The sequence below is a fragment of the Geotrypetes seraphini genome, chromosome 6 (genome assembly GCF_902459505.1).
Source record: "Geotrypetes seraphini chromosome 6, aGeoSer1.1, whole genome shotgun sequence".
Classification (NCBI taxonomy): domain Eukaryota; kingdom Metazoa; phylum Chordata; class Amphibia; order Gymnophiona; family Dermophiidae; genus Geotrypetes; species Geotrypetes seraphini.
The window spans coordinates 184,764,982-184,784,707 of NC_047089.1; the positions used below are offsets into that span (position 1 = coordinate 184,764,982).

Consider the following 19,726-nt stretch of genomic DNA (forward strand, 5'->3'; position numbering starts at 1 on the left):
CATTAGATAGATTGTGGTGGGCTCACAATCTATCTAATGTACCTGGGGCAATGGGGGGGGGGGTTTAAGTGACTTGCCCTGGGTCACATGGGTGTGAACACACAACCTCAGGGTGCTGCATCCAAGTCTGTCTGCAAATTGAGAACGAGTGATCAAGCAGGAAGGTAGACTTTTAAATGCCTACTTTGGATTACCAAATGTACATATATAATTTATGTGGCAGATAGCAATTTGTGTCCATACTTTTCACGACTCAGTTTTTAGAAGGAAATTTTTCCTTTTGAAGCTTAATAGTCAGGGGTGCACTGTTTGAAAGATGCTTCCACAATGTGCCTTCCATCACAAAAACCTGATATTTTCTCTATGAGAATTAAGGATTTCAAAAAGAGTTACCATCATATGGTTCAGTATGAAGAACAGTCAGCTGTCATTGACTTTAACCTTATTTCAGATTAGCAGTGACTACTTCTTCCCTCCTACACCATCAATCTTCAGCACATTTCATTTTTGTAGTTGACTGTAAAGGATCTATGTTTGACAAATCTATCAGGAAATGCCCTCCCATTTCCTTATGTTATTTAGAAAAATTCCAAATGGAATCCAAATATTTCCATTTCAACCACCAAAGAGTTCTAAAACACGCTGTAATCAAAGTAAGTCTGCATCAGACATTGTGAACTTCTGTTCTTAATAAAGTATTCTTTGCAATTCATGGTAATGACCTTGGGGTTTTGAACCACCAAAAGAGAAATCAATGTTTATATATTTTTACTGTGATTATTTATAATTATTGATCATTTGTAATAAAATGATATGTAAATACACATTAAAATGTACACTGTAGTTCTAACTCTGCTATATTTATATAAAGTAAACTAATTTAATAAATATGTATTTAAGATCATCTCTGTATATTTCTGATTTGTTACCGATGTAGTAAATATAATTTATATGCATAACTATGCATCCTGCCAGTGGCACTGTAAGGGTAGGAGGCACCTGGGGCAGTGGTGCCCCCCTCTCTGCGTACCTGCTCCATCCATGTCCCCACTCCTTCTCGCCCTGCCACACTCGTGCTCTCCCTTTCCCCTCCCCCTTACCTCTAAATCTTTGCCAGTGTGAGTAGCTTTTCTCCAACATGCTTCCCTGCACCAGCATTGGCTTTCCCTCTGATGTCACATCCTGGCCCCATGATCCAGAAGTGATTTAGAGGGGAACAAGACTGGCACGAGCTACAGGCAGAAGTTGCTTGCACCGGTAAAGATCTACAGCGGTACAGGGATCTAAAGCGGTACGGGGGGGCGCGTGAGCAGGGCAGGGTGTGGCGGAACAAGGTAAAGAGCTGCCAGCGCCCTCATCAACACTGTGCCCAGGACGGTCTGCACCCCTGCCCCCTCCTTACTACACCACTTTATCCTGCTCTAGCTCCATCTTCAAACTTTGTGCATCACATTTAGATGCCATTTTATACAATAGCATGTAGCTGGAATATTGGCATATGCTAGTATTTTGATCACTGATGCACATTCTTAGCATTTATTTATTAGATTTTTTTAGCCCGTCCTCCCAAAAGAGCCCAGAACGGGTTACAAAGTACATCCATAATAATCCAGACAGAGCAGAGATGACATTTTACATAAATTACAATATATATGACAGTTTACATAAATTACAATATAGACATGACAATAAAACATATGTACTAAGTAGCATCTGGTGAAATTAAGTTTAATGTTGCCACTCCCTTATAACATTATCTCATACAGACGCAATTATCTAACTATGCTCTTATAATTTGACACCCAGAGGACATCAGGAACCAGCTTATTCTATAATCAGAATGCACTTTAGAATCTTTATGGAAAGGAGTTTCTTATTAGTAGAGCAGGGATTCCCAACCTGGGGTGCAGGAGGTATGATGGAATTTCAGGGGTGTGTGACAAAAAGTGACTTGTGTTCCTTAGGGCTAGATTCACAAAGCAAAGCAATCGTGTACCGATTGGTTTGCGACCCTTAGCAACTCCGGCCCGATTCACTTACCTCTCTACCGACCATCCTCTGATCCGCACATGCAAATGAGGGCAACGGCATGCAAAATAGGCAGGGACCTGATTCACCATCCAAAGGCTAGATTCACTAAGCAAACCGATTGTGTACAGATCAGTTTGCGACCCCTTAGCGACCTGATTTCCCTCTGGCCCAATTCACTAACCTCTCCTGCAATCTGCTTCCAATCCGTGCATGCAAATGAGGGGAACTGCATGCAAAGTAGGTAGGGACACAATTCACTAAACAAATTTCCCAATCCAACTGGGCTGGCCGATCAACCCAAAAAGCGACTGCTGCGGACTAGTCGAAAACATCTTTACGACTCTCCAGCTCCATTAAAAAGCCCTGCTCTCTGCTGCCCCGAATCTCTCCTGCCCTTCCCTGCACTGCAAGCCTGTGTTTTTAACCCGTGGGTTAAAGCAAGTTAAAACCACAGGTTCCCTGGCCTAAATGTAAAAAAGTTAAAATTTTATAAAGCACGCATGCCTGCACCCCTACTGCTCCCTCCCAGGATGCCTGCCCCACGTGCAGATGCCCCACAAAAGACAGGATGTATGCCAATAACTCCCTCCTGCCATGTGAAACTCCTCTACCTCGCTGGCTGGGCCGGGCCAGGCCAGGCTGACCAATCTCCCTCCCTGTACCTTAACTTAGGCCGGCTGGCCGGGCCGGGCCCACCCCCTCCCCATACCTTAGTATATCGTTGGGAGCAGGAGAGTGCTCAGTCCCTCCTGCTCCAGGCCTCTTCGGAGGCTGGCCGGATGACCAGGCAAGGCCCATCCCCTCCCCGTACCTTAGTATATCGTTGAGAGCAGGAAGGCTGCTCATTCCCTCCTGCTCCATGCCTCCTCCGCCACAAGTGCGGCCTTAGGCCACGCCCCGATGCATCATCAGATACACAGGGAGGGGCCTAAGATACTGATTGGCTGAGGCGCCTCGGGCTCCTCCCTTTGGAGGGGCCTGGGGTGCCGCAACCAATCAGGGACTTCCTTAGGGAGGAGTCTAAGGAAGTCCCTGATTGGCTATTGTTTTATCTAATCAGGGACTTCCCTAGACTCCTCCCTAAGGAAGTCCCTGATTGGCTGAGGAGCCCGAGGTGCCTCAACCAATCAGGGCCTTAGGCCCCTCCCTGTGCATTTGATGATGCATCGGGGCGTGGCCTAAGGCCACACTTGTGGCGAAGGAGGCATGGAGCAGGAAGGGCCAAGTACTCCTCCTGCTCCCGAAGATATTACAAGGTACGGGGAGGGGGTGGGCTCAGCCTGCCGGCCTCGGAGGAGGCCTGGAGCAGGAGGGACTGAGTACCCTTCCTGCTTCCAAATATATTGGTACAGGGAGGGAGTGGGCTTGGCGGGTAGGCTATGCCAGTTGGGGAGGGGTGTGTGTCAGTTCAAGCGAGCAAGGAGAGGGGGTGAACAGCACAGGGGAGGCTTTCTTTCTTTTTTTTTTTTTTTAATAGGCCTGTTATTTTGCGGCCTATTAAAAAAAATAAAAAAAGCCGGCAGAGCCCTGACAGCAGTAACAGGAGGCTGCTTCTCCTGTCACTACTGTCAGGGCTCAATCCGATGCATGCAGTCGATTGGGGGCATGCCTCCGATCGTCTCCATTTGCATGCAGATGGTTGGCAAATTGGTCGGCCTGCCTCCAATCGCCCATGGATCGGAGGGTTAGTGAATCTAGCCCCAAAACCCTGCAACACCGACTGGGCTGGCCGACCACTTCCAAGCGACTGCTGAGGACCAGTTACTCAAGCCCTTTCCGGCTGCCTTGCCTTCTTCCGCCTTGCTTCAGCCCTCATCTCCTGCCTGCCCCAAACTCCTGCAGTCCAATCTCTCCTGCCGCCCCGACTCTCCCACCCTTCCCTGTGTGTGCACAAAACCCTTGTGTGCACAAAACCCCTCTCTTAAGAAGATGGAACAGTAGTGTCCCGGCGAGTCCTACGCCTGTCGCTCAGTCTCTCTCAAGCCCCTCATCTTGCTCCAGCACCGCCAAGATCTTAGGGCTAGATTCCCCGTAGTGCAAGCCTGTGGTTTTAACCCGCGGGCTTAAGCAGGTTAAAACCACAGGCTCCAAACGTCCTTTCTCTGAAACCTGCCTGTTTCACATTCTCTTTCCCTCTGCCCTAGGAAAAAAAAGTTAATTAAAAAAAAACCTAAAAAACAACCCCAGCTCGGACGGGCATGCGCAGACCATCTACAGATGGTCTGCGAATGCGCGCGGATCGCACAACAACGATCTATGCAGGTAGATGGAGGCGTTCCTCCGATCACCCCCATCTGCATATTTTTCTTTTCAGAATTTGTCGGACCTGCCCGGATTGAACTTGATCGGGCAGGTTGATGAATTTAGCCCTTAGTGAAGAGCAAGAGTCATCAACCATCCAGCTGTCAGTGTGTTATTTATTTAATCAAAAGGAGAGGCTAACAGAATTAACATACAACTGATTGTCACTTGTTTGAATCTGAATTCAGTTCTCTTTTGTCAATCAAGCAAAATCTAGAAATCGCCTGAATCTACAGGCAGACTTGCGGATCACAGTCAGCACAAAAGTTCCATGTTTTGACAAAATCATGAATGAGAAAAAGGAGCAAAGAAGTCATTACATTTTTGTGTTCACGACTGGGATTGATTTTACCTTTTACTATTTTTTTCTGAATAAATTAAAATCTAATTGCTCAATTTATATTTGCATTTTATATATCGAGTTAAAAGCTTATTTTTTTTAAGTTCAATTTGTTCACCTGCAATATTGTATGTGGTTCAATTTGTGGTTCAAAAATTAGAAATTAGACTTATCATCTTCAAATGCGATTTTACTTTTGTAGAGAGTATGAACGCTAGGACACACACGCACACTCCCCCAATGGTCACTAACCCCCCTCCTACCCCCACCCAAAGATCTGAATGAATCAGTCTATGTATGTTGAGGAAAGTTAGATCATTGTTCCATCAATAACATTTTTCAGTATTGGTACAATCTACAGTGCTTGCCCAGCTAGACTATTGTGATTCAGTCTATTTAGGCATTAGGTAGGGCAGTCTAAAACGACTTCAGCTGATACAAAATACAGCAGCTAAGCTTATATTTTGGAAGCGAAAGTATGTTTCTCCTTTGTTGAGAAAGCTTCACTGGCTTCCAATCTGCTTTAGGATTATCTTTATCATGCATTATCTTTAAGCTTCTCTATGGAATATTTGATCCTTTAGTTCCCTTATATTGGAACCCCTTCAGATCTTGTCATTTGAGGAATACAGAGATATAAACTATCTTTCCCTTCTTTTAAAGGTATTAAATCTTTAAGATAGCTTAGTCAATCTTTTGCCTTCAAGCTGGTAGAGATGTGGAATGAACTTCCTGACTCCATTAGACTGATAGGCCAGCTACAACAATTTTGTAAAGCCCCGAAAACTGTTGTTTACACAACATTTAAATGGCTTAACTCTAGTATCAAAGAACTGACTATAATCCAGCTTTTTTTTAATGCTCTCTTTCTTATGTACTCTAGTCTTAATTACATGTGAACCGAGTCGAGCTCCATTGGGAGATGACCCGGTACATAAATTGAAGACTAGATTAGATTACATACCTGTCTGTATGACAGCAGCCGATGTAATGGCTAGTCCTAACAGAGCAGCAAGCAGGTCTCTGGAGTAGCCTGGTGGTCAGTGCAGTGGACTACAGAGAAGGGGACCCAAGCCCATATCCCACCCTAATTAGTACACTTATGGTAAAAAGTGTGAGCCCACAAAAACCCTACAGTAAACAAGCATTTAGGTGACACCTGCAGACATAAGGGCTATTAAGGGCCGCCACGTGAGCAGACTGCTGGGCATGATGGACCACTGGTCTGACCCAGCAGTGGCAATTCTTATGTTCTTATAGTTTGGTACAGTAGGTTTTGGGTGCATTTAGGAGGGCTTATCATACAATGTAAGGGAGTTATGGTAAAATGTATACTTGGGACCCTTTTTGTGAAGTTCACTGCAGTGCCCCCTAGAGTGCCTCACTTCTCTGCTGGCATGTCTGTGTGACCAGTCTACTAAAAATGCTGGTCTCTCTTATATCCCAATTGCTTGTTTTGTGCATTTTTCATTTGGACTTTATATTTTTCAAAATGGACAAAAAAGATAGATGTCCTAAGGATGAACAAATCTACAAAGGTTATTTTTGAAAATAAAAAAGATAAGATGTTGTGTGGTTTCAAAAATTATTATTTTCTCCATCTGATTTTTAGACGAATTCTCAAAACGTCCAAAATTGGACATATGCTTACTATGCTTTCCTTTAGTCACAAGCACATGCAATCATTAGTTGTAACAGAAGAAAATAGAACCGCTTTTCATTTGTTTCTTTATATCCATCTTTGAAACTACTTTTCTCTGAAAAAAGCCGATGCAAAATGTTGACACAGGTCAATTTTTTCACATCATGCGATCCTAAGCAGTCTGCAAAACTTACATGTTTGAACTTCTATAATTACTTTATTCGTTTTAATAAAAGGATGAGATCGGGACTTCCGTATTACAATTGCTCCAACAGAATTCATTAAGATCCCTTTTTTTTTTTTTTTTTTGTTTCTGATGAGATTCTAGTCACCTTTCTCCAGAGATGGTCACATACCCTGATTACTCTCGGACTGTGAAGTTTTACAACTACAAAACAGCCCCAACTAGGAAAGGTCTGAACTAATTGAAAGTCAATATAATCCTAACATTCCCCACCAACGGTAGGAGACAGAACAAGCATTACTTTCTAGCGTACTTCCCCCCGCAATTGAAGAAACTCCCACTTTCAAGCACCGATGGTTTAGCTCACAGCTAGATCCTCTTGAATCAGGCGCAGCAAAGAACTTCCGGCAGAGAGCAGCCGAACTTCCGGCAGGTGGAGCCTGCAGCTCTAACGTTTAACGAGTCCCGCCGCGTACGTTCTGATTGGTCCCTTTGAATCGGACGTGTTGGCCAATGAAAGTTGTCGGGGATTTCGGAGCGGCGGGGCGTTTGCGCTCACAGCTGGAGAAGGCGATGGCGAGTTGAATGCGGAATGGAACGCGGTACTATAGTAAAAGTGACCGCGGAGGGTGAGTCGCTAGCGAGATAGAAAGAATGGTAGCGTGGTAGGGCCCTCACGTAGTGAAGGAAGATTGGTGGTACCTTTTTCTGCTTCCGCCAGTATTAGTGACGGCCTGTGGTATATTCATTGGAGGGGTATTTCCTTAACACTCCTGGCATTTTATTAAAGGTATCGTTTATTGCTAGTAGCGGGGTTTTGGTTTTAATCGTAAATAGTTTGGGGGGAGTTTTTTTTAACACGATTCGTATGGTAGGGAACATGGACAGAAGACCTACCAACTTTGTGTGTGTGTGTTAGTTTTTTGCACTCCAAAGCAGTGTGATATTTTTGTTCTAATTCTACCCGTTGAAATCAGCACGGAGGATTTTATAATGCACCAGGATGAGGTTATCAGAAATCCAGGACAAGCCTAAAATCTCACTTCTGGGAGAAAGTAATTTAGCAGCTATGCATTCATGACTCCTATGATCCCTGTTAAAATGGGCAAATTGCAAACGAAGGCAATTAAGGGGGAAATACAAGAAAACCAGTGAATGAGCAAAGCAATTGACTTGTAAAACTACATATACAGCAAGAGTAAGGCTGCCAACTAGATCAGGGCCAGCTTAACCTATGGACCAGATCAGGCTCTGGCACTAAAGAGCGCCTAACGCCTGGGGCAGTGACATTAATTCTTACCATGGGTGTAGTTTAGAGGGCTTGCAATCTTGTCACTACCTGCCATGGTGTCTTTCTTCAACCCCCTATGGAATCTGGGTAACACTCTCTCCCCTCTGACCTCCGTGTTGCAGTTCTTTAATAGTTGGGCCGTGGGCAACCTCAACAAAGTGAGCCTGCTTCCTTTGCCCTGCCCTAGAAGCCTCTTGTTATCAGTCCTGTTCCCATGTAGGCAGGACACTGCAGAGGCTATTGAAGAACTACAGTGCGGAGGAGGCAGACAGGAGAGAGCGCTAAGAGATCCATATTCTGTTTCTGGAACTTCTATTTCTGCAGCTCGGGAAGAAAAGCATGTCCTTGAATCGTGTCAAACTGAACTCCCAGATATTCCATCTGAGTTGGTGTTAGCTGGCTCTTCTTGAAATTGACAATCCAGCCCAGGTGCTATAAAAGAGACACCGCCATCTCCACTGCCTGCTTTCACTCCAGCATGGGCAGAGCTCTGATTAACCAGGTGTCCAGATAGGGATGACCCCCCCCATTCTGTGGCGATGCGCCACCACTCCACCATCACCTTGGGTGAAGATGCGGGGGGCCATTGCCAGCCCAAAGGGGAGGGCTGCAAACTGGAAATGCTGCTGGAGAACATGAAATATCAGATACTTCCAGGGATATGAAGATAAGCCTCTGTCGGATCCAGAGATGCAAGAAATGCCCATGGGATCACTACAGTGATGACCAAATTCACTGTCTCCTCCACGTGTTTGAGAATTTTTATCAGTTCTCAGTGCTACTATTTGGGCTGGTAATGGCACTCTGGATGTTCACCAAAGTGATGGTGGGAGCAGCTCATCTCCGCAGGGCTGACTGACTGGTTCATCCTTATCTAGACAACAGGCTCATCAGAGCCCCTATCAAGAAGAGGAGTAGAAGAGAGAGAAATAGAGGCTGTGCTCCCACAATACTGAACCCTGTAGGGAAGGAGGGAGAGAGAGAAGCAGCCATGACTTGGGAGGGTAGGAAGAGCTTTTGGAGAATAGGTGTGTGTGTGGGGGGGGAGATTGACAAAGATGATAGATCTGGGGAGTAGACAGGGGAGAGAAAAGAGAGATATTGGTTTTGGTGTGATGCAAGGGAAAGAAGGAAGAGAAGCTGGAGGGAAGGGGGCAGATCTTGGGGATAGGGGAGGGGATAGGTACACAAAGGACATAGGTACAGAGCAGAAGGTGACTGGAGCTTAATGACTGAATGATAGAGTGTTGGGGAACAGAGCAGGGAATTATGGGTATGAGATGGTGCGAGAACTTCAAGGGGATAGTGAGTACTTGGTAGTTTTAGGTATGAGTGAGGGTATATTGATGGGTTGGGAGAATGAGTGAGGATGTGAAATGAGGGATATGAGAAGAAGGTCAAGAAAAGGGGATGATGTGGGGAAAGGTTAAGACAATGCAAGTGACCTAGAAGAGTGGAGAAAGGATGAGAGGCGTTGAAAAAGGATGGGGATACTGTGGAGGGGGATAGTTCTCTGAAGAGGTTGAATGAGGATGGAAATGGGGTTAAAAAGATGGTGAAAGAGAGGCTATTGGGCATGGAGTATAGGGTAAGAGATAGAAGAATGGCCTTGGAGGTGTGAGGGAAGGGAGGAAAGTCAGAGATGGATATGGGGATGATGAGATGCAGTGGATGGTAGATGAGAGCTAAAATAGTATGGAGGATGGGAATGGGGGACTAAGGAAATGGTTGAAAGGTAGAGGGTGAGGGGGGCGCAAAACCAAAAGTTGGTCCAGGGCGCCACAACTTTTTAAGCCGGCCCTGAACTGGACCCAAATTTGCAGAACAAATTACAATCCTGGGTTTACCTCGTTGCATGCAGGGACTCGTAACCTTGTTTTTCTTAGGGAATGCAGTTGGTAAAAGAGAATAGGGGAGTGTGTAATACAGTGGTTAGAGCCACAGCCTTAGCACCCTGAGGTTGTGGATTCAAACCTCATGTTGCTCCTTTTCTACTTTTTGTCAGCTTTTGAAAACAGGCTATAATGTCCAAATTGCTGTTTTAAAACTCATTTTTAAGACATTTTTCTCCACGGTTCATCTAAATCTCAAGGGGGTGTGCTTTGGGTGGGATTATGATGTAGATGTTTTTCTGCAATAATCAAGCATTGTAAAAATATCCAGGGAATAGGGTGTCTTTGGTAGAGAGTTGTGCGGGGACAGAACTCAAATCCGTCCCCAATGGAATCAAATCCATCCCCGGCCATCCCTATAAACTTCAGAAGTAATTATTTCATTTATTTATGCTACTGAATTAAAGACTCTGGTAGAGACCTATTTACAAATAAGCAAAGACACTATTAATTGGGAAATATTAATTGGGAAGAATATTTTAAAAAAAATTCTCCAGCTGATGAAGACCACCCAAGCTATGTCAGTTGAGGACTTCCTCTAAAGGGGGGGGTCCCTTTTGCCAGCTTGGCAGGCAGCAGTAGCGCCTCTGAGTCACAGATGCTGGCATCTCAGTGGCTCAGGGATGCTGCCAACGACTGCTGTGTTTGGTGGAAAGGAGTTCTGGCCATCTTTGGAGGAGGTCCTCAACTCCAGTATTTGGGAGATCCCTACCAGCTACAGCAAGGGTCAGCAAGTATTTCAGCACTGGAGAAATAAAACCAGAAATGCATTTCCTTTTCTTTTGAACACAATACAAAGACATCTGCTATATACATTTCCCAAAGCTAACATATTTCAGTCAATAAATTCTGATTGGTGAGGCCCGACTTTAGTACAGGAAGAGGCAGTCGGAGCATACAGGGAGTGATTTCCTGCATTCGCCAGCACTCCGGCTGCTTTCTCCTGGTCTGCAGTTCGCGGTCGGAAAATACCGCGAATGACCAGGACCATGAACTGCCGACCACGAATTCGCGGGGGAGCACTGTATACACTCTACGGAATTATGTACCCCCAAAAATCAAAATAATGTACAGAAAAACAACATATTTGAACAGTACAACGGAAGCTCAGGGCAGCCATTTTGATGACGGCTCTGCATGGGGCAGGAACATAGGAAGATCGCTCCTGCCACGCGTCACCACTAGACCACCATGTAAGGTCCGGGGATGCAGGAGGGAGGCAGGGGTGGGTCAGAGCCGGCCCAAAAACTTTTCCCTATTCGCTTGCCGGCTCTGCACCTAACCCCCCGCGAATACAAAGGGAGAGCTATATGTCTAGGATTTGCACTAGGATGTCCAGAGAAAGGGCTGTTGTATGTTTTCCCTGGGGTCCATGAAATGGCATGCCAGGGTTAGAAATCCTTTTTGCTCCAGATAGCTGCGTCGGACGTGTCTTAACCTGCCACTTCATCCAATTCTCCTATTGCAGGGTTCAGTTGCCCTGGAAAATCCGGAACATTTTAGGCTTACAGTATGGCTCTTCTGTGCGCAGACTTGGTGCAGAAGGGCTACTCAGAGGTGGTCCTAGCTATCCTCCTAAAATCTAAGAAACCAGTGACTGTTGCAGCCTATGCTATAGCTTGGAAAACGTTTTGGTGGTGGTGTGCTAAGCAAAATGTGGAGCTCTTTAGGCTTTGATTTCGGTGGTCATGGCCTTTAAGGTTCCCTCAAAGTACAGGTTTTGTCCTCCCGTCTAATGGAGAAAGTTGTTTGGGGGGTTTTTTTGTCCATTCATCCTGAGGTAGCCAGATTTTTGAAGGGAGCACCGTGACTGTATCCTGTGCGACAGCCTTTCCCAACATGGAATCTTAACATTGTTTGGTATGCCCTTATAAGAGGCATCTCTGATGGATCTAATTATTAAGGTGGGTTTCCTAGTAGCTATCGCCTCAGCTAGAAGGGTCTCGGAGCTGCAGGCTCTGTCATGCAGAGTAGTACTGCCTTATTCAGGGAAAAAAATTTTGCTTCGAGTTGGCCTATTGAATTGATTTTTCAATTCGATTCATTTTTCCTGCCTGATTGGGCATTTTTCTTTGTTTTTTTCCAAACAGCCTGGCAGGTTTATTTTTGTAGCCTATTCACCCCCCTTTGCCCTCTCCAACCCCATGTCAGTTCTGTGGTGTAAACAAAACAAAAATGGCTTTTCCTCTCTGTTAGGTCCTAGCTCAAGCTCACTATCTAACACCAGCTCTGGCAGGATACACATGTCAAATCTGACATATTATAATCACAAAACAGAAAATTATTTTTTCTACCTTTTGTTGTCTGGTCATTTTATTATTCAAATCATGTTGGTCCCAGCCTCTGGTTTCTGTTTGTCTTCTGTTAACTTGTTCACCGGGGTCTCCTGCCTATTTGACATTCTTTCTCCATGCTCACCATTCATCTTTCATTTCTGTACCTTCCCTTCCACTGCCATATCCAAACACTTCTGTTTCTCTCTCTCTCTCCCTTGTGCCCTGGGTCAAACTTCCCCTCTATTATCATGTGTAACATTTTTTTCTTTCTCTTCTCCATGCTTGTCTCCCTCCCCTCCACCATATGCAGGATTTTTACCTTTTTGTTGGCATCTCTCCCTTCATCTTCTCCACCCCATGTCCAACAATTCTTCCTGTCTCCTCTCCCCCCTCATGTGCAGCAGCCTTCCATCCCTCCTATCCCCCTGTGCAGCACTTCTTTATCGACACATACCACCACCATGAGACCTCAACTTTCAGGCCTCCTAAAGCAGCAACATCGGTGAACAGGCTGCTCGTGGCTTGTCCGCCAGGGCTTCTCTCTGCCATGTCATCATTGATGCAGCAGAGAGAAGGCCCCAGCGGGGCAGGCTAGGAGCAGCCTGTTCACTGCTGCTGCTTTAGGAGACCCGGGTGTGTCAGGAGACTCGGGACTCACTAAATCAGTGAGTCTGATATTTTTTATTTTTTTAAGAAAGTGAATTGATGTGAATTGGGCAGTACTAGTGCAGAGAGCCTTTCCTCAGATTTATGGAGGTTGGGATCTTGCTGCACACAGTATCTTCTTTTTTTTTTTTTTCCTGCCAAAGGTGGTTTTGGCCTGCCAAGTAAATCAGAAAATTCAACAATTCATGTTCCAGACCATGGGTTCAAAGTAAGAATTCAAAGTTTTGGCATTGCTGGATGTTAGAGTCCTCCGTTATCTCGTGGTGATGAATGATTTTCATGTCTCAGATCATCTCTCTGTTTTAACAAGTCCTAGCTGCCTAGGGAAGCCAGCTTCTATGTTTTCTATTTCAAGATGGATTTGCATGCCGATTTCTTCAGCATATATCTAGTGTAGTAAGCAACCTCTGATTTCTTTGAGATCACACTCTACAGGAGTGTGGTTGCTTCAGTTTTGGAGTCCTGGGCAGTTCCATCCAAGTAGATTTGTAGAGCAGCTATGTTGTCCACCCTCCATACTTTTATAAAATTTTACAGGTTGGATGTAGCAGCATAACTGGATGCTGGTTTCTGTTGATGGAGCTCTAGTTCAGCAGTGGTCCCAAAGGTGTAATTTCTAAACAATGTATATCTCATCTTCAAAATATGACATGCAGAGGATATTTTTTCCGTTAAGCTACACGCCTTAAAAGCTGGAATTACATTATATTATATTGTTGGTAGCAATAAAGATGTTTGTCCACATACGGTTTGAAAAGATAGAAACAACAGCAAAGATATCCAAGAAAGGCAGCTTATATGCTACATCCCCCGAAAAAGATCCATCAGGGGTTGAAAAGCCTATAAAAAACAAAGGGCGTCACCCTGCCTTAGACTTGAGGGACTGCTTTGGTACATCCCACTGGTTCAAGACTCGTATGCCTCTTGCACTAGAAGGGAAGATTAGGTTCTTACCTCATTGATCTTCTTTCTAGTAGAAAGGCATATGAGTTTTGAAGGCCTACCCTGTTGGATTACAATTAGTCTGTTTACTGTATTTCCTGATGCTTGACTTTTCCTGTTGAACAGGTTTAGAGAGTGCCGAGTTTACTCTATTGCAAAAAGACAAGACACTGAGAACTATATTAGTGCTAGTTGCACTTAGGTAGGTAGCTTGTTTGGTTCCAACTTATCTTATGTTTGTATTGACATTAGTTTCTTTAATTGTATTTAAGAGCAGAGCAAAGTTGGCTTTGTCAGGGAGTTCCTCGTGCACTTCCCTTTTTTATTTTTCCTCATATAGTGCTTTGATACGAACTTAGGAGCTGCAGCACAGCCCAGCGATACAGGAGGCGGAGCTAACAAAAGTTACATGATGCCTTCAACACAACTCACGATTAGAGGCGCATAACCAACTGATTCAACACTCGTATGCCTTTCTACTAAACTTCCCTTTTAATTAAAAACACAAATTCCTAGACTAGAAAAACAAGATATCAATGTATGTAAAACGATTGTTCATTTGGAATTTGAAACTAAACCAGAAGAGATGGTATGGTTCATTGAGCTGGGGTAATTTGGAGGGGGGTTAATAGGACATTTAATCCTGTTAGACAGTGGTCTATCTATCCAATTTCCAGTGGAACTGGGTGAGTGGAACTTCTTGTCATATAAATTCTTGGTCTTTAACCAAAAGGTCTACTATTACCAATCATTTCTATTATGCTACTAGGTATATGCAGCGATGTATACCAAAAATGGAATAGACAATCCCCTGCTCAAAAGAACTTAAGTCTAGTTATGACAAACAAACTAGTCTAATGTTGAGCAGGTTTCTGAATGGTCTTGGGAGGATGCTTTTATTACTTCCTCCATTATTAGAAAAACAAGTTTGTTTTCTAATTTGCCATGTAGTTTATCATTTATAATACTTATTATTATTATTTTTTTTTTTTTTGCTTTAAAAAAGCAATAGATCCTCAATCATATTTTTAAATAAAATCACTGTATTCAGAACAGTAACTAGTTTGGTGGTATTCTGTTTTCTCTGTTCTATAGAAGAGCGTCGGAAGAAGCTTCTTGAGTATTTAGCTGCTAAAGGAAAGCTTAAACCACAGATCAGCCAAAGTACAAAGTGAGTCTGAATGGGGAATGTTGTCTGTAGATGAGAATTAAATGTTCTGCTTGCTTTGATTATATTACAATTTGTAAGTGATATGAGTTTATTGAGAAACTCAAACTGTACCTTGTGACCTTTCTAGACCCTACCTGAAGGACTGCACTAATCGTCAGAATGTACGACTCCAACAGGTTTCTAAATCTGCACCTGTAAGTACATAAAAATGATCAGAATATTCTCAGTTATCCTCCTTTCTAGAAGGAAAGAAGTTTCCCCTCCAAACAGCACATCATATCTTCAGAACCATAATCCACTTATCTTATTTTAGGAGCATATGTGCCACAGATAGAGTGCTTAATGACTCTAGTTTGTTTTTCATATGCCCTCAACAACCTCAATCCTTAAAACCCCTCATGAGGCACTGTATGCAGGACTGGTCTGTATGAAGTTTAGTTTCAGAAGCACATGTGCTTTGGAAATACAGTGGTGCCTCGCATAACGAACGCCTCGCACAGCGAACGCTGCGCACAACGAACTTCATGTCTTGCTTCCTACAACGAACTTCGTTTCACACAACGAAGTCGCCCGAGCTGCATCCTTCCGCGCAGGCACTGCGCTTAACTGCCCTCTCTCCGCCTGGCTCCCTGTGCAGTGGCGGACCGTCGGCTCGCAGGGGCCCGGCGCCTACTGCTGATGCGTTGGGGGGGGGCGGAGCTACTCTCGCCGCTTCCCCGATGCTAGGAAAAAAAAAAAAATGAACAGTTAAGTCCCAGTTTTTGCCGCTGAGACTCTGCCCTCTCTCACTGTAAAATTAGACTCTACTTAGTCTGTCTTTAAATTTAAAAAATGTGTGTTGTTTTAAAAAACAATTATGTTTTTAGATGTATCTAAATAAAAATAATAACCAAAAATTTATCTTTTTTTATGTCATCTTAGCATATTTTATGCTACAGAACGAATTATTTTTTTTAACATGTATTGTTATGGGAAAACGCGTTTCACATAACAAACTTTTCGCATAACAAACTTGCTCCTGGAACCAATTAAGTTCGTTGTGTGAGGCACCACTGTAGTAATATGCTGTGGAAGAGGTATGCTGGTGGGGATTTCAACAGAATAGACAGGCCTAGATTCTCTAACTGGCACCAATTTTTTTTAATTTTTTTTTTTTTTTAAGGCTCTGGTAAGCACACAAACTCTGCTAAAAATTCTGTTCAAACAACGTTTTTAACTCTGTTTCAAGGCGCCTAGTGGCACCTAAAAAATTGGCACTGGCCAAGTAGTCTTTCAATGCAGACCATTTCTCTAGAAGAGATGAGTAAAGAACAGATATATGATTTCTTTTAGTAGAGTAACATTCATATCTGTAGGTGAGACAATAAATTCCACCATCTTATGTGAGTAGCTTTTGAAAGATATTTCCGGTGGCAAAACGGGTCCCGTCAGATTTTTGGATATCTGCATTTTTAAGATAAGTGATAAAAAGTCTGTCTACTGAGTTAAATATTAATAATTTAAATTTAAATGAAGAAAGTTTAATATAAAAATATGGAATACAGCAGAAGAGTTTTAGAATAAGGAGGGGGAAGTTAGAGGATCTATGATGGAAATTTGGAATCAGTCTTGGTTTAAGGTTTATTTACCTATTTCCAAGCAAATTTCTGGGATCTTCAATCTCTCTTTTCTAAACATTCTTCATACCTCACTGTGGAACCTTGTGTATTTTTGAAGTTTCTCCATACCCCTACTTCACCTAGGTTTTTGGAAGGGTACTTGCTTGCTTGGGAACCACTGTAAGAGGCAGCAGAGCCCTCTGTGTGAAGTAGGAGGGATACAGAAAAAATCCAGATGGGATTCCTTCTGCAAGTTTAACGACTATGGAGAAATTGCCCACTTGTCCAGAATGACACAGAAGCGATGTAAGACCCTAATCTTTTTTTATCATTTCTGTTGTGCCAAGAGCAGCTGAAAGTGTTGGATTATATCTGATGTCATTACATTTTGTGACTTGTGAATTTAGCTGATTTATTTAGCAAATACTTAAAAGCTGTATTCATATTGATGGTCTTTCTTCCCTCTTATTTGTATTGAACCCTCTTGTTCAAACTATTGAGCAAATTATATCATGGCCAGTAGAACCTTCAGCAGTTAGGATCACTGTTTGATGAGTTTTCTGTTCTGCCAAGAAATTGGGAGTAGTGAAGCTACCTATACTTAAATGAGTTGGTTTTTAAACTATCTCAGAAGCAAGCTATTATCAACCAATGGTCAGGTTTGTTTCGTTTTTTTAAAAATATAAAGCCAGCGACTAAGTTTTTTTCTCTTTCTCTTAATTTTATTTCAGATTGTGAAACAAAAGGGTAAAGTTCCCCTAAAACAGACATGGGGTGTAGTTCCTGCTGTAAAGGCAAAGTCTACAAACGCTACTTTTCAATCTTTATCAAATACTACAACATCTCGGAGACTTCTAGGAAAAGCTGTGCCTTCTGTTCTGTCAAGACCTAGCAGCATTGGCAAGTTACCAAGCAGAAAGTGCTCCCAGCAGGTGCATACACTGCTATCAGAAACAGATCAAGGGCTAAAGAAAACCACAGTTTTAAGTGAAACAAAAGCAGTAAGGACAGTAGCAAAGCAGCAGACTATTATAATTCCTAATGATGGGGAACTGAGGGACACTGTAGAACTCCAGAATCAAGAACTGTCCACAGCAGAGCAGTCTTCATTAAAGAAGTATCGCTGTGATAACAAGAACCTCCCAGTGAAGACAGTGACAGCTTTTCGGAACAAACCCAGATTAGAAATCAACAGGACTGGAAAACCCAGGATAGTTTCAGACAAACCAGGGACTAAGATTAGTTCAGTCCATGAGCAGACTGTGAACCCTGTTACAAAAAAACACCCTATACCAAATGACATTCATAGAATTGTGACTAGTAAGACTCAGGTTTCAGACAAACTGGACAAATCTAAAAATGTATCCCAAAATCTTTCAAGACTAGGAGATAGAACAAATGGACCTGCTGTTTCTTCTGGTCGGCTTGGTCAGACATATACAATTTCTAGGTCTCTGCCTTCAAATAAACCAGTACATCTGCAGAGTAAGGCTAACTTAGCAAAGCAAAGTGTACAGATTAAGAGGGTAGGTCCTTCTCTGCCAGGCAAAACTGTCAGTATAATTAAATCTGAAAGGCCTAATGGGTCTAAAGGCCTTCCATCCAAAAAACAGTCCTTCACTCCTGTCTCAAGTAAGCCTACAGGGCAACCAAACTTGAAATCCAAGGTCACAGCCAACAGAAATACGTTGGTAGCAGTCAAGTGTCAGCAATCAGACTGCATCACTAAAAAGAACAAAGTACAGGAAGCTGGATTCAGGACCAGTAAAACTATCCACAGACAGTACTCTAGCATAACGCCAAGTACTGCAAGTTTTACAACCCCCAAATCTGTGGTATCATGTTTGCCAACAAGAAAGGCAACAACTGATTTCCAAGCTGGTCTAACTACTACAAGCAAGAAAAGGGAGCAAGACCGAAGGTATGCAGTTAGACTTGTTGCTGGCTCTTTTTTTGTGTGTGTGTTCCAATTCATTTTGAAATGTATATTCCAGTGCAATATGTGAGACATTCTAGACAGTAAGGTTATTTCCCTGTAGCTGCATGGTGCAGAAGGAATCCATTTCAGATTTTTCACTCTCTGTATAATACTTCCCTGGGCTACTCCCTCTACAATTCTTTCTTTCTGCACACATGGCTGAAGTTGTGTGTATTCTGTTCTCCCCATTTTATTGTTTTTCAATTCGATGTAATTTTGTCCCCTTTTTGGGTATTTCAGTGCTTGAAGCAATTTTGAAGCTTTGCCTGCTTGTAAATTCACTGACTTTAGTCTGTAGCTGAAGGGCAATCCCAGTGGGTACCTGTTAACCAGCCTGTATACTTTTTGCTGGAGCTCCCTGAGGTGGTCTCGCCTTCTGTTAATCAGGGATTGAGCACAGGTGGTTAGGTGCCCTTAGGAGGCCTGGTGGGGTCTCGCAGGGTGCTGGCTGCGTCTTCGCGCCTCTGCCCGTCCCGGTGTGCATCCAGTAGTCCACGGGGTGGAGGTGTAGTTAGACATTGGAGTTTGACTGGCAGCCCGAAAATCAGCTTTGTGAAGCATTCCCAGCAATGTGGCAGTGATTTTAAGCATCCAGCTACTGTGAAAGTGCTGTAAGCAGGTTTCAGCACTGATCCTCTGAACAGGTCACAGTGAGTAAAGGCTGAAAGTTTGTGAGAGGCATTGGGGGAGGTTGGAAAAGTGGGATTTTGGAGGCTTCTGATTGTTCTCCTATGTTTCCCCTCCTAAAAAAAATCCTAAACTCGCTGGTTTTGAAGTTCGGGAAGTATAAAAAAAAAAACCACAATTTTGGTGCAAATTTTGTGCCGGCAGCCATCTTGGATTTTTAGTCGTCTTTTATCCCTGCTTTCTCAAAACTTTGATTTTGGCCCAGAAAACTGCTGGGATGGTGTCCTTAGGCTCTCCTCATGTGGATTCTTGCCAGGATTGAGCAATATATGCGCTTTTAGAGCGTTTTTGTGCCATGTGCTCTGTGGCGCAGATGGGGGGGAGGCCGGAGCGTCCAGCTTAGCCTCTCCCCTGCTGAAGTAAGGACCAAGTGCTTAGCTAGCCCAGCGGGGCAGCCTTTGTGGTTTTCAGGGCTTGGCATGGCTAATAATTCCGTCCTCTGGGCTGCAGACCCTGTACTGTCTCAGAAAAGCTCAGTTTAGCCACCTTAGGGTGCTCTATGCCCCAGGAGCTGGGCATCTTTTCTGAATTTTTGTGTGGACCAATGTGTTCTCCCCATGCACAGTCTCAATTCGCCTACATGGCATCTTTCAGTGGTGGTACTCTTTTGGACACATCTTAGATTCATCCTGCCATTTTGCTTGTGCTGCCTGACCCTTATCTGGGGGTATCTGGATGCGGATGATTTGCTTGCTGACCCTGTCTTTACAGGTGCAGCGCTTCCCAG

At 43.7% G+C, this 19,726-nt stretch overlaps 1 protein-coding gene and 1 long non-coding RNA gene across 8 annotated transcripts in view; one reads left to right on the forward strand and one right to left on the reverse strand.

The window, feature by feature from the left end:
• Window positions 1-6,939, reverse strand: part of LOC117362185 — a 56,733-nt gene extending 49,794 nt beyond the window's left edge. For 3 of the 6 annotated variants that reach the window (XR_004539821.1, XR_004539820.1, XR_004539819.1), the window contains exon 1: window positions 6,800-6,938. This is a non-coding gene — a long non-coding RNA (uncharacterized LOC117362185). Of the gene's footprint in view, window positions 1-6,799 lie in introns of all 6 variants that reach the window. The other 3 variants (XR_004539823.1, XR_004539822.1, XR_004539818.1) reach the window with 3 other exon arrangements.
• Window positions 6,940-6,988: 49 nt separating this feature from the next.
• The window catches only part of CKAP2L (cytoskeleton associated protein 2 like), a 57,502-nt gene continuing 44,764 nt past the window's right edge, over window positions 6,989-19,726 (forward strand). For both annotated transcript variants that reach the window (XM_033948143.1, XM_033948145.1), the window contains exons 1-4: window positions 6,989-7,127; window positions 14,661-14,736; window positions 14,864-14,930; window positions 17,066-18,255. In XM_033948143.1, coding sequence (XP_033804034.1) covers window positions 7,091-7,127; window positions 14,661-14,736; window positions 14,864-14,930; window positions 17,066-18,255 — 1,370 coding nt within the window. In that variant the 5' untranslated portion in view covers window positions 6,989-7,090. The remainder of the gene's footprint in view (window positions 7,128-14,660; window positions 14,737-14,863; window positions 14,931-17,065; window positions 18,256-19,726) is intronic.